The 14,752-nt window shown below is 42.9% G+C and overlaps 1 protein-coding gene and 1 long non-coding RNA gene across 5 annotated transcripts; one reads left to right on the plus strand and one right to left on the minus strand.

Annotated features, from left to right (window-relative positions):
• Positions 1 to 758: 758 nt before the first annotated feature.
• Positions 759 to 3,897, plus strand: hspb6l (small heat shock protein-like). 3 transcript variants are annotated; one of them, XM_014201375.3, is made up of 4 exons: positions 759 to 1,543; positions 1,939 to 2,104; positions 2,403 to 2,525; positions 2,745 to 3,897. In XM_014201375.3, the coding sequence occupies exons 2-4, from the start codon at positions 1,946 to 1,948 to the stop codon at positions 2,910 to 2,912; spliced, it is 450 nt and encodes a 149-aa protein (XP_014056850.1). In that variant the 5' UTR covers positions 759 to 1,543; positions 1,939 to 1,945; the 3' UTR covers positions 2,913 to 3,897.
• On the minus strand, positions 3,637 to 14,704 carry LOC106605613 (uncharacterized). Of its 2 annotated transcripts, none has more exons than XR_001328901.3 (11): positions 14,412 to 14,704; positions 12,308 to 12,433; positions 11,426 to 11,715; positions 11,051 to 11,202; positions 9,819 to 9,903; positions 9,564 to 9,697; positions 9,135 to 9,332; positions 8,190 to 8,997; positions 7,846 to 8,008; positions 7,219 to 7,300; positions 3,637 to 3,976 (listed from the first exon to the last, which is right to left on the minus strand). It is a non-coding gene; the product is annotated as an uncharacterized LOC106605613 (long non-coding RNA). The 2 variants fall into 2 exon arrangements; XR_001328904.3 differs by having other exon boundaries at positions 12,140 to 12,433.
• Positions 14,705 to 14,752: the final 48 nt, after the last annotated feature.

A 14,752-nucleotide genomic window follows, 5' to 3' on the forward strand; every position in this document is an offset into this window, starting at 1 on the left:
GAATTATGATTTTTAAGTGCTTAAATGGGGTCCGCTTCTGGCCAATCTCTTAGGCGCCTATTATGAAACTCAATCCATCTGTAGCAAATGTTACCCCCCCCTCTTCAGGATCATGGTTGATGCCATTTTTAGGTACTCAGAGTCAGACTCTACTTCTATTACCAACCAACGCCATGGCAGGAAGGACATGTCATCCCACCAGCTCCAGTACTTAACAAGTCCATTGAGTCTGCCAGGGTTGTATAAGTAACACGACTGTCTGCTCTAAATGGGGTCAAGGGGCAGTGGATGTAAACCCAAGTCAGATGTGTGTGATGGATGGTCATAAGATACCCAATCGATGAAGTGCTAAGACCTGTGACATGCAGGAGGCTTATATGACATTGTTGTGGATGTGGTGTCAGTGTAATTGTAGAACATGATGTTCACCCTGCATGTCATGATGACCTAATTATTATAAGGTCGTTTTAATCCCCCCCCCCCCCAATTCCTCTCCAGGACAAAGTGGCTAGGGGGGACTGGCCAACATTAATCACAGATTTGTTCATCCCTCTCTTTGGGATTTCTATCATCTCTGTTGAAATTATAGAATTAATACAAATATTTAATCATTTTTCTTTCGAATAGAAAGATTTCCAAATAAGGCCAATGTGATTGAAGATTAGTGTGCTTAACACCTGCTTCACATTGATCAAAAGATCATTACAAAAACAATGTAACAGAAACATCTGAAGTATGTAGACCTATAAAATAAATATTGTAACATCTTTAATATTCTAGTGTTTGGTAAAATATTGTTACAGGGTGTGACATTGACAATGTTTGTGACCTTGTTCAACCTGTTTAATAAGCGGAGGTAAAAAAAAAAAAAATCCCATGCCCCAGTTGATAACCCGGGATAAGCACAGTTTAATCAGTGTAGGCCTAATGGATATCATCATTCCAATTAAGCCTGTCAAAATAAAATTGCAATATTTAATCAGTTTAAGGAATCTGTAGCAGCAATTATTGAGCAGTCCAGTCCGTTATGCAGTCTATCCCTAGAAGGAAGCGTTTGAACTGTTGCCTGGCAGAACACTGTATTGAGATTACCGCTTTTGGCAGTGTTGAATGCCAATTGCCAAATCACCAAAAGGGGCTCCCCAACAGGTGTGTCAAGGAAAACGTCAATGTAAGGTTAATTAAAGAGGTGCACGTACACTATATGATTTTAACGGAGAATATGGTAGCAGTTCTTCATATATAGGTTGATATGATAGGGAGGAGTGTTCCTTAAGGCAGGTCCCTACGCTATCGAAGAATTTGATCACATCTAAAACAAAATCATAATTCCCAGGGGGTCTGGTGGTGAATCCAAAGCAATGCAGGGTGCCCCACAGCGAAGTTCCCGCCTCATTATGTAACTCCTGCTATCATAAATACAGACCTTAACTGGCACTTCCACAGTTTATGTCAGGGAAAAGGGTAGAGTCAGATACACGGACGCAGCAATCCAGCCTATTAGCAGTCAGAACATAATAGGACTTGCAGGCATCTCATAACGGTAAGTGCTAACGACTCTACGTCTCAGACGGGATTTTACACGGTGACCCTACCCAGCAACAATTTCAAAGGTCTTTGAGGTTCAAGCGGATTCGGTATTATTTACTGCAACATTCCAGATTTGACAAGGACTATAAAAACCATCGCTGTAGCTTTTACGAATCAATCACTTTCTGAACCTCAGCAGTGAAGAAGCGGGTATATTATGGTTGAATTATTTCTTGCTTCATTCTAACTTCAATTAGGCTAATAGTTTCTCGAATAGACCTACATTTATTGGACTATCATTTTCCCATATGCTATTTCTCCCTGTGGCCTAGAATATTCGTAACATCCCCGGCCCATACGGGTGTGAAAGGCTGTAGTAATCACTGCATATTTTATTTTTTACCTCAGACGCGAAATGGACTTCGATCTGCCACCCACTTTTCCAGCCAGCGGTATCGCATGGGAGAGGGTCCTGCCGCCTCTTCTTCCCGGGCTGAACGGGACATTCGGGCTGTACTCATTCACGCCGTCGGAGCTGCTCACCCCAGTGACGGAGCACACTGGCTCTGCACAGGTAGGTTTATTCCCGTTACACTGCATGCATGCGGTGCTCTAATTTCTCACTGATTAAACAATTTCTGGATTCATTTTTCATGACTTTGTTCTGTATCAATGAGGTAGCCTTGATTAATGAATTTTATGTTTTACTTTCTATATTCTACTGACATTTTAATGAATTCCCATTTACTGCAGGTGCTCTTGCATTTTCTTATCGTTTAAATTGAATTACATAAGAAGATTAAACCAGCAGTAATAGAGCAGCAATAGTGTCCATTTGCGTAGTAATATTGGGTATCATCCCCTGTTGCCAGGTGTGTTGTGACCACAGTCGATTCACAGTTCAGGTTGATGTAAAACACTTCAACCCAGAGGAGCTGATGGTCAAGGTGACGGGAGACTTTGTGGAGGTCCAAGGGAAACACAAAGAGAAAAAAGTAAGCAACTACTGTGTTACATGTATTATGCAAGAGTTGTTCTCTGTTCATAATCACACTGCCATAGTGTGATGACAGACATTGAATATAGCCTGGTTGCTATGCAGTCTGTTTCTGCTTCAGACAACTACTGACCAAACAGACTGGAAACCAGGCCACTTGTTAGCCTGAAAACGGGCATTCCTCACTGACTGTGTTCACAATAACGTGTGTTTTCAGGATGGGTCGGGGCTGGTGACGCGACAGTTCAACCGGCGCTACAGGATTCCAGAGGGAGTGGACTCCATGGCTCTGGAGTCGGCTGTGTCGCCTGAAGGCATCCTCATCATATCTGCCCCTATGTTGCAGAGGGAGAACTCCACACACCTGTCCCACTCAGAACCATGAGCATACACACCATAGGAACAAACACACAATCCATAGGAACCATTGTTGTGGGGGGAGGGGGTAGTAAACTACATGTAGTTCAACTAGTAATTTAACTACATTTTGCAGTAGCTTGGTGGCAGTTCATATCTTGGCAGTATTTAGTAGTTCGCTACACGGCAAAAAAAAGTTAACTACACACTTTTTTTGCAAATAGAAAATATGGGTGAAGTAGGCAATAATTTCCCTTTCTTTTTCAGTATTACCCCTTTCTAATTCTCATTTGAAACAGTTGTTTAATTTAATATGCTAAATTACACATTGTTAACATCTTACTCCAGAGTGATCTGTTCTTGCAATTTGTAGTCTGACATTTCAAATTGAAATATAGTTTATCGCAAAGTAGTTTGCAATTTTTCAAATTAACTTTAGTTAAAGAAAATAAAAATGTAGTTATGGGTAACTTTAGTGTAGCTTAACTTCTTCCAGTGTGAAGTAATTGGTAGCTTGGTAAACTGTACACACACCAAATAAGGATAGAAGCAAAAATACAGGCACGCTCTCCTCCAACAGACATGTCAAACACTCAAAGGAGTTGGTGCCTGCCTGTACCAAAACACCCATTAACTAAGCCGTCACACCATTAAAATTCCCTGCTCCCTCTCGCTCTGAGGTTTGTACATATTAACAGGACAGATTCCTCATTTAAAAGCATCCCTCATCCTAAAGAATCACAATTAACTCATCAATCTTAATATTTTTATGGAACCATTCATTGTAAATATGATATAAAACAATTAAAAATGTTGATTTGATTGTGTGGCGTGTGTATGCCCTCTAAATCATGTGTAAATGTTATAACACTCAGATTATCAAGTATGTTCACAAAACCCAACAGTAAGATTGTTGTATATTTTCTAACTAGTCATTGTAAAAAGAGAATTTGTTAACAAAAAATAAATGCACTATATATTTCGGTACAAAAATAAAAATGCTGTTGAATTGATTGTTGTTTTTGTTCCATGTGTGTGCTCACCACCAGTGATCACGCTTCCTGGAATTCATCCAACAGTGACTCCACCTCGCTGAAAGAAAAAACATCTATTTTTAGAGCATGTTCCAAGGTTGCTTCAACGCTTTGCATAGCCAAATATTATATCACTCTAGGAACCATATCTGTGTCTGCAATGAAAAAAAAAAAAGGTAAAATTTTACTCCAAAGACAAAACAATCGGCATAACACATGATTTAACAATACAGTGCATTCGGAAAGTATTCGGACCCCTTGACTTTTCCCCAATTTTTTTATGTTACAGCTTTATTCTAAAATAGATTAAATCGTTTTTTCCCTTCAATCTACATACAATATCCCAGAATGACCAAGCAAAAACAGGTTTTTAGAATTTTTTGCAAATGTATTACAAATAAAGAACTGAAATATGACATTTACATAAGTATTCAGACCCTTTACTCAGTACTTTGTTGAAGCACCTTTGGCAGCGATAACAACCGAGTCTTCTTGGGTATGACGCTACAAGCTTGGCACACCTGTATTTGGGGAGTTTCTCCCATTGTTCTCTGCAGATCCTCAAGCTCTGTCAGGTTGGATGGGGAGCATCGCTGCACAGCTATTTTCAGGTCTCTCCAGAGATGTTCGATCAGGTTCAAGTCCGGGCTCTGGCTGGGCCACTCAAGGACATTCAGAGACTTGTCCCGAAGTCACTCCTGCATTGTCTTGGCTGTGTGCTTAGGGTCATTGTCCTGTTCTAAAAACCTGTTTTTGCTTTGTCATTATGGGATATTGTGTGTAGATTGCTGAGGATTTTTTTTGTATTTAAACCATTTTAGAATAAGACTGTATACAGTGCCTTCAGAAAGTATTCATACCCCTGGACTTATTCCACATTTTGTTCTGTTACAGCCTGAATTCACAATTGATGAAAAAAAAATTCTCAACCATCTATGTTTTTAGAAATTATTCCACATTTATTGAAAATGAAATACAGAAATTTGTAGACGCACCTTTGGCAGTGATTACAGCTGTGAATCTTTCTGGGTAAGTCTCTAAGAGCTTTTAACACCTGGATTGCGTAACATTTGCCCATTATTCATTTCAAACTCTGTCAAATGGGTTGTTGATCATTGCGAGACAACCATTTTCAGGTCTTGCCATAGATTTTCAAGTCGATTTAATTCAAAACTGTTACTCAGCCACTCAGGAACATTGACCTTCTTGGAAACCAACTCCAGTGTAGATTTGGCCTTATGTTTTAGGTTACTGTCTTGCTGACAAGTGAATCGGCGTACACATCACGGACAAACTGAAATAGTCCACCCACACAGACAGCGACACAGAGCGCGTCTCTTCAACCTCAGGGGGCTGAAGAAATTTGGCTTGTCACCGAAAACCGTTACAAACGTTTACAGATGCACAATCGAGAGCATCCTGTCGGGCTGTATCACCAACTGCGGGCTGTACGGCAACTGCGCCGCCCACAACCGTAAGGTTCACCAGAGGGTAGTGAGGTCTGCACAATGCATCACCGGGGACAAACTACCTGCCCTCCAGGACACCTACAGCACCCGATATCACAGGAAGGCCAAAAAGATCAAGGACAACAACCACCCGAGCCACTGCCTGTTCACCCTGCTATCATCCAGAAGGCGAGATCAGTGCATCAAAGCTGGGACGTAGAGACTGAAAAACAGCTTCTATCTCAAGGCCATCAGACTGTTAAACAGCCATCACTAACAGAGTGGCTGCTGCCAACAGACTCAAATCTCTAGCCACTTTAATAATTCATGTAATAAATTGGATGTAATAAATGTATCACTTGTCACTTTAAACAATGCCACTTTATATCATGTTTACATACCCTACATTACTCATCTCATATGTATATACTGTACTCTATACCATCTACTGCATCTTGCCTATGCCGCACAGCCATAGCTCATCCATATATGTACATATTCTTATTCATCCCTTTACACTTGTGTGTATACAAGGTAGTTGTGAAATTGTTAGATTAATAGTTAGCTATTACTGCACTGTCGGAAATAGAAGCACAAGCATTTCGCTACACTCGCAGTAACATCTGCTAACCATGTGTATGTGACCAATAAAATTTTATTTGAATTCATCTCCCAGTGGAAAGTAGACTGAAGCAGGTTTTCCTCTAGGATTTTGCATGTGTTTAGCTCCATTCAGTTTTTTTTATCCTGAAAAACTCCCCAGTCCTTAACGATTACAAGCATACCCATAACATAATGCAGCCACCACTATGCTTGACAATATGGAGAAGGGTACTCAGTAATGTGTTGTATTGGATTTGCCCCAAACATAGCACTTTGTATTCAGGACAAAAAGTGAATTTCTTTGCCACATTTTTTGCAGTTTTACCTTTTAATACCTTATTGCAAACACAATGTATGTTTTGGAATATTTTTATTCTGTACAGGCTTCCTTCTTTTCACTGTCATTTAGGTTAGTATTGTGGAGTAACTACAATGTGGTTGACCAATCCCCAGTTATTTCCTATCACAGCCATTAAACTCTGTAACTGTTTTAAAGTCACCATTGGCCTCATGGTGAAATCCCTGAGCGGTCTCCTTCCTCTCCGGCAACTGAGTAAGCAAGGACACCTGGATCTTTGTAGTGACTGGGTGTATTGATACACCATCCAAAGTGTAACTAATAACTTCACTATGCTCAAAGGGATACTCAATGTCTGCTTTTTTTCTTCCTCTTCGTTTACCCATCTACCAATATATGCCCTTCTTTGCGAGGCATTGGAAAACCTCCCTGGCCATTGTGGTCGAATCTGTGTTTGAAATTCACTGCTCAACTGAGGGACCTTAAAGATAATTGTATGTGTGGGGTACAGAGATGAGGTAGTCATTCAGAAATCATGCTAAACACTATTATTGCACACAGATTGAGATCATGCAACTTATTATGTGACTTGTTAAGCACATTTTTACTCCTGAATTTATTTAGGCTTGCCATAACAAAGGGGTTGAATACTTGACGCAAGACATTTTTCAGCTTTTAATTTTTCATTAATTTGTAAAGATTTCTAATAACATAATTCCACTTTGACACTACGGGGTATTGTGTAAGCCAGTGCCCCCCAAAAAATCTCTATTTAATCCATTTTAAATTCAGGCTGTAACACAAAATGTGGAAAAAAGTGAATACTTTCTGAAGGCACTGTAATTACCCTGAAAATATATTAAGTTCATTATCTTAATGAGTAATGGAAAGGTCAATGAAATAAATGACGAAGAATGTACTGTATCTAGGGAACATATACCAGTACTTTACCTGATTTGCTCCTTCACCCACTTCCTCTGCTGCCTTAAGACCTTCAGTAAGGGGTCGTCTTTAAACTCCTGCTCGTCTGAATCTTAAGGGGGGGGGGGAAATATGTAGTTAAAATGTCACTGTGCAGATAACAAAAGTAACTTTAGGAGCAGTTGATTCCATGACCGATTCTTTTTGTTCTAACTTTAGTTACTTTCCAGCAAAGCTATGCCAGGTGTTCATAATATGTTATATTAGATCACATGTTAATTGTACAAAGGTATAAATAGCCAGAAATGTACACATGAACACCAGCAAGGTGAAGTGAAAATAGATAACTGTCACTGATCCACACGGTCAATGTACTCCTGTAACAGAAGACTATGGCATCACTCAATTGATATGCCGCCCTATATAGTTAGCAAAAGACCCCTTTAGCATTTAGGTGCAAAATCCTAACTTATTATTTAGAGTAAGTAATGCATGTATAGGAATGGAATTTTCAGGAAAAAGTTCTTTTGGATTCAGTCCTGGTGGAACTTGACTGGAGGCTATATATACACACTGTATTATACAGCCAGAGTCTATTCCACCTCTGCTACCTAGAGAGTTAAGGTCAGCAGTCCCCACTGCACCAGGCAGTCTCACCTTCAGCCTCCTGCAGCAGCTGAGCTACGACCTCCCGGGGCTGCTGTGCACTGGGAGGCGGGGCGGGGGACTGTGGGGGCGTGTATCTGGGAGAGTCAGAGGACACAGGGGTTCTGGGCGGGTCCGGAGAGTCCGTGGTCAGGAACAGTACCTCTGAAACTACCTGCCAAGGTAAATTAATATGCTTTACTCAACTAATATCTTTATTTAAATTAAACTAACCTGGATAAATTAATAAAGTAAATGAATATTATTGTAACACTGAAAAATGAATAACAGTCTTTCTTCAATGTATTAATGGCATCTAGCATCGGTGATGCTGATGACCCACGGTGTTAACTGACCTGTCCCAGGGTAATGTGAATGGGAGAGGGTGGTGGCCCTCTCTCACTACCCCTGGCCCGCTTTCCTGTTGCCCCCAGTCTCTGCTGGGCTCATCTCTCCATGGGGTGACCCTGTCTTTACCTCTGGTGCTGTGTTGGCTCACACTCCAATCTGTAAAGCTGGGCCTCTCAGCATGGTCCGCATCACCAACGTGATGCCCACAGAGATATTGTCATTGAGTTTTCCGACGGGGCCACATAACGCATCTGCTTCACATGTCATTCAATCAAAATGTCACCCCTCTTAGATACAGGTCATACCTGGCTGATTTCTTCTTTCTGCAGGACGGCCCTGTCCGCTTCTCACTCCTCTCCTCCTGTAGTGTCTCCTTTTTTGTCCTCTCGGTTCTCCTCTGTTGAACTGCCCACTATTCCTCTGTAGTCTCAGACGAGGCGGGCGGTGGTGGAGAGGACTCATGTTTACTAGTGGGCTCCTCAGTGGAGGTGTCTGTGGAGCTGAACTGGGCTTTGGGCTGCCTGACGGTCCGGTCGGCCCAAGAGACCTCCCTCCTCTTTGGCCTCCTATGGTGGCTGGGTGGAGGGGAGCGGGGCTGAGCGGTATAAGGAAGGATGTCACAGAGGAGGTGCATGTGGGGAGACAGACCAGGGTATCCGGCTGCAACTTGGAGACGGTGGGGTTGGAGATGGGGAGGGAGAGGGCAGCTGCAGGGGAGAACGGTCCATGGGGGACACTGGTCTCCTGGGGGGCTGGGGTGAAGGAGCGGGTAACTATATGAGTGGAATATGCAGGGTGGGAATTCCGCTGTACCTAACGAAGGGAAACAAATCAAATTATCTGTGATTAGCTAAATGCATTGGAAAATCCTACCACACAATGGCAGACATTTCAAAGAGACTTCAAAACATCTTTCTAATAGCAGGTGTAGTAGACAGGGGGGTAAGTACCTTGTGTGCCTGCCAGCTGACAGAGTGCTGATGAAGGGTGTGAACCTGCTGTGGGTGTGACTGAAACCACTGACTGGCCTGCTCCATCTTCCTCCTCAGATGCCACTGAAACAGGATGTCCTCCTCTGGGCGTGTGCGGGGGTCAGGGGGACCAACCAAGGACAGTTTGGGCATGAGCTGAGCTTAGGTTCCCCACAACTTGAGGAAGCGATTGCACAAGAGGAATTATTGCAATGTGTATTCAGATATAAAGTGAGAATAAAGAAAGTTGCTAAAGGAAAGTAAATCGTGACCATGAGAAATGAGGGACGTGGCAAGAGCACAGAATAACAGTGACTCTGGGAGTTTGAAAAAGCAATATCATGTGGTTGAGACAAGGGAAATTCATGCAAATCAGATGTTTTGAACTTCCCAATCCCCATGGCTCACCAGTGGTTGAGTTGATAAGACTGGTAATTATAGGCCTTCGGATTGGCTCATCTATGCTCACAGGGGAGGACAAATTGGAGCAGCCCAGGCCCTCAGAGCTGATGGGGATAGATCCACTACTGAGTGAGTGCTCACTGAAAACATAAAATGTATTTTTTGTAAGACTAATCCAATTCTCCACATTGCAACTGACTGAATTACATTTAATTGACCCCAACCCTGCTCAGTGTATTCCATTTCTCCCAGCATATCTACCTCTGTGTAGCAGACTACTGGCCTTCTCCTGTAGATGCAGTATCTCAGAGTCTCCAAGGTCACCGTGAGAGGAGTCTGACAGGCCCTGCCAGGGCATCAGAAAAAGAGAGGCCAGTGAGTGCACCAGAGGCACCATTTCTATCACCAACATTCTAGAACATTCACAATGTTGTGTAACTGTGAGACCTCAGCGGGTTCCGTTTTGAAAACGCTTTATGGATCGGTTCTATAAAAGTTCATGTCAGTTGCATATCGAGTTTAGCGCATTCCCTCAGGAATATGCAGCAAGCTGGATATGGAGCGGTGTTTTGACCAGAAGTGGTATCAACAAAGGCATCAAACACAGTTGCATAATCAAAGGGAACAGCTTCTAACTAGTTCATATAAACACATTGGTTGGGCTGGACATGTCGTCTGGTGTTGGTATGCAAATATTTATGAGGAGAGGCACTCTGCATGAGGAGTCTTTCTTCCAATACATCTCAGCCATTCTGGCTCTTGCACACTTGACAGCATTACATAAACCTGTCCAATACCAATATATCTCACCATCTCAAACACAAACTCTTACCAAAACATAGCATGAACAGAACAATGTTGTTCTGATTAACACCACTAGATGGCTACACTGACCCCACCAATTTAATTTACACTTGTAACGACAAGGTTCGTCGCACACCATGGCACTAAGATCAAGGAGTCCCCTGCATGAGGGTGGTGCCATGCCAAAACTGCCCAACTGGACTGAGGGTGGTGGCTGAGTCTTTTCTAAGGGAAAGGCCTGTGTACATAAAGAAATAGGGAATGAATGAGAAATTGTATTTTACTGTTTATACACACACAGCAAATGTATTTATATACTGGATTCTTGATATATCTCACTCTAATATATCTACTGCTGTACATATTCATCCAGTGTATAGATTGCATTTTGATAGTGCTATTTGGGTTGTTAACTGGATTCGTCCTGACATTCTTGATTTCTTTCCTTAAATATGTTTTTTTTAACTGTTTGACATTTGACTGCATTGTTAGGAGCTAGTGACATAAGATGTTCACTGCACCCGCTATAACATCTGCTAAACTGTGTACACGACCAATAAACTTTGATTTGAAATGGAGAGAAGAGCAAGACAGTAGGTCAAATGCATCACAACGGTCACTAGATTCCTTGTTTTATAGAGCCAACAAAACTTTTAGTGAGTTTCAATGAGATGATCCAAGTGAAGTACCTTTGTCAGTGGTTTGAGTGGGTGTAGAACAGGAGGGTAGAGGGGAGGAGGACATCCACCCGAAAGGCTGCTGGCCCTCTCCCACCATCGCCGACATCTGCAGACGTTCCTCTTGACTCTGCGGCCTTCCGTGACGAAAGCGTTCAATGTACCTGGAAAAGGAATTATTGTAGTTACTAATGAGACATGTAAAGGGCATAACACCATAAAGCAATACAAAAATCCTATACTCGTCAACTGCAAGCTTATTGTGGATATTATTATACACACTACAATGAAGACATACATAAGGATGCAGGGTCACAAATACTGTATGACGTCACAAATAAAACATAAATTACCATTATGTAATTTGAGAAATAGAATTAAGCATACTTTGCCAACACTGAATCTTCCTGCTCTCCTCCCCCAGTGGAGACCAGGGACTTTCCTGATGTTGGGTCCTGTGTCAGTGTGTCTGTGTTCGGGGAGGCGGCAGTGTATGCCGGGGAGGACACAAGATCAGTGGAGGGCCAGGACTCTAAAACTACGCTGGGCCTCTGTGGCAGGAGGACAGAGGACGAAGTGGTTGGCTGCCCCAAGGAAGCACAGGTCCTCTAGGGTTAGTGAGTGTGTCTGGAGAGGAGGAGGGCTGGACAGCTGGGCAAGGCCAACAGGGTTCAGGTCTAAGACAAACCAGGAAAAAAAGCTAAAGTTTGATCAGGAGACTATACTGACAATCCATATATTTACTGTATTGGAGTATGTGTATTTGGAAAAGACCCCGACAGCCCCATAGTTCAGTTCTTACGGTTTTCCTCTGTTGCTTTGGAAGCAAAAATCTCTGAAGCTGGAGACTCATATCTCCCTCACTAGCTTTAAGCACCAGCTGTCAGAGCCGCTCACAGATCACTGCACCTGTACATAGCCCATCTGTAAACAGCCCATCTATCTACCTACCTCATCCCCATACTGTATTTATTTATCTTGCTCCTTTGCACCCCAGTATCTCCACTTGCACATTCATCTTCTGCACATCTACCATTCCAGTGTTTAATTGCTATATTGTAATTACTTCACCACCATGGCCTATTTATTGCCTTAACTTACCTCATTTGCACTCACTGTATATAGACTTGTTTTCTTTTGTTCTCCTGTGTTATTGACTGTATGTTTGTTTATTCCATGTCTAACTCTGCTGTTGTATGTGTCGAATTGCTATGCTTTATCTTGGCCAGGTCGCAGTTGCAAATGACAACTTGTTCTCAACTAGCCTACCTGGTTAAATAAAGGTGAAATAAAAATAAAATAAAAAGCTTCTTGGTGCATGAGGGGTTGTAGTGTGTTTTTCCCAGAGGCGGGTCTGGCGGAAAGGGATTCTTCCTCGTGAACAGAGCAGCACCACTAAGAGAGGAAGAGACACAAAAGGTGACCATTTTCATTGTGGTAAAAACACATCGTTCTGGTTTTGAAAACGGTAGCTCCGCATTCCTTTTCATTTGTTCCACGTCTCACCTGGATTTCATGCACTAACTCACACACTGGGCAGAAAAGTGTTATAGCCCACATGTAGACTACTCTTTGTTATAATCATAGGATGAGACAGTGTTAAAGAGTGTGTAGTTAGCACACATGCATTTGATTTAACAAGCGAGTGAAAAGAGCTAGCTGGCACTGCAAAAAAGTTATCCCTGTAACTTAGCTAGCTAACAGCATTGCAGTTTAAAACTATACTGCTCAAAAAAATAAAGGGAACACTTAAACAACACATCCTAGATCTGAATGAAAGAAATAATGTTATTAAATACTTTTTTCTTTACATAGTTGAATGTGCTGACAACAAAATCACACAAAAATAATCAATGGAAATCCAATTTATCAACCCATGGAGGTCTGGATTTGGAGTCACACTCAAAATTAAAGTGGAAAACCACACTACAGGCTGATCCAACTTTGATGTAATGTCCTTAAAACAAGTCAAAATGAGGCTCAGTAGTGTGTGTGGCCTCCACGTGCCTGTATGATCTCCCTACAACACCTGGGCATGCTCTTGATGAGGTGGCGGATGGTCTCCTGAGGGATCTCCTCCCAGACCTGGACTAAAGCATCCTCCAACTCCTGGACAGTCTGTGGTGCAACGTGGTGTTGGTGGATGGAGCGAGACATGATGTCCCAGATCTGCTCAATTGGATTCTGGTCTCGGGAACGGGCGGGCCAGTCCATAGCATCAATGCCTTCCTCTTGCAGGAACTGCTGACACACTCCAGCCACATGAGGTCTAGCATTGTCTTGCATTAGGAGGAACCCAGGGCCAACCGCACCAGCATATGGTCTCTCAAGGGGTCTGAGGATCTCATCTCGGTACCTAATGGCAGTCAGGCTACCTCTGGCGAGCACATGGAGGGCTGTGCGGACCCCCAAAGAAATGCCACCCCACACCATGACTGACCCACCGCCAAAGCGGTCATGCTGGAGGATGTTGCAGGCAGCAGAACGTTCTCCACGGCGTCTCCAGACTCTGTCACATCTGTCACGTGCTCAGTGTGAACCTGCTTTCATCTGTGAAGAGCACAGGGCACCAGTGGCGAATTTGCCAATCTTGGTGTTCTCTGGCAAATGCCAAACGTCCTGCACGGTGTTGGGCTGTAAGCACAACCCCCACCTGTGGACGTCGGGCCCTCATACCACCCTCATGGAGTCTGTTTCTGACCGTTTGAGCAGACACATGCACATTTGTGGCCTGCTGGAGGTCATTTTGCAGGGCTCTGGCAGTGCTCCTCCTGCTCCTCCTTGCACAAAGGCGGAGGTAGCGGTTCTGCTGCTGGGTTGTTGCCCTCCTACGGCCTCCTCCACGTCTCCTGATGTACTGGCCTGTCTCCTGGTAGCGCCTCCATGCTCTGGACACTACGCTGACAGACACAGCAAGACTTCTTGCCACAGCTCGCATTGATGTGCCATCCTGGATGAGCTGCACTACCTGAGCCACTTGTGTGGGTTGTAGACTCCGTCTCATGCTACCACTAGAGTGAAAGCACCGCCAGCATTCAAAAGTGACCAAAACATCAGCCAGGAAGCATAGGAACTGAGAAGTGGTCTGTGGTCCCCACCTGCAGAACCACTCCTTTATTGGAGGTGTCTTGCTAATTGCCTATAATTTCCACCTGTTGTCTATTCCATTTGCACAACAGCATGTGAAATGTATTGTCTATCAGTGTTGCTTCCTAAGTGGACAGTTTGATTTCACAGAAGTGTGATTGACTTGGACTTACATTGTGTCGTTTAAGTGTTCCCTTTATTTTTTTGAGCAGTGTAGTTTGTTCATTTAGAAAGGCTAGATCGCTGACACCGACAACGTATTAAATAGTTTTTAAAAAGCACGTACTTTCCATGTAAATGTTACTTGAGCATCTCGATTTGATCACTGCCTGGGTTGATTCAATGAAAGAAAAACACACTGCGCCTTCCGGGTTTTTGTCTGGCTTGGACTTGTGTCAGTTACCAGGCAACCAAACGGCTAAATAAAATAGTTCGATTAGGAAAATCATATACATAGTCTAGACAATTAGTTCTAATTTTCTAAATGTTACATTCCTCGTAGGAAAACTTTTTCTTCAACTATTTGACAGATTCGATAATCTTGAGTTTATCTTTACCGAGAACATCATTATCAACAACAATCGATTCTGGCCAATCTACAGAAAGTTGGTAGTGACAGACATCAAT

The sequence above is a fragment of the Salmo salar genome, chromosome 05, assembly GCF_965601325.2.
Source record: "Salmo salar chromosome 05, fSalSal1, whole genome shotgun sequence".
NCBI classification, from domain to species: domain Eukaryota; kingdom Metazoa; phylum Chordata; class Actinopteri; order Salmoniformes; family Salmonidae; genus Salmo; species Salmo salar.

Bases quoted from the DNA above. Each gene is read 5' to 3' on its own strand.
- hspb6l (XM_014201375.3), top strand. From the start codon at position 1,946: ATGGACTTCGATCTGCCACCCACTTTTCCAGCCAGCGGTATCGCATGG. The intron at 2,105-2,402 runs GTAGGTTTATTC...CCCTGTTGCCAG, and splicing joins AGCACACTGGCTCTGCACAG to GTGTGTTGTGACCACAGTCG. The intron at 2,526-2,744 runs GTAAGCAACTAC...GTGTGTTTTCAG, and splicing joins GGAAACACAAAGAGAAAAAA to GATGGGTCGGGGCTGGTGAC.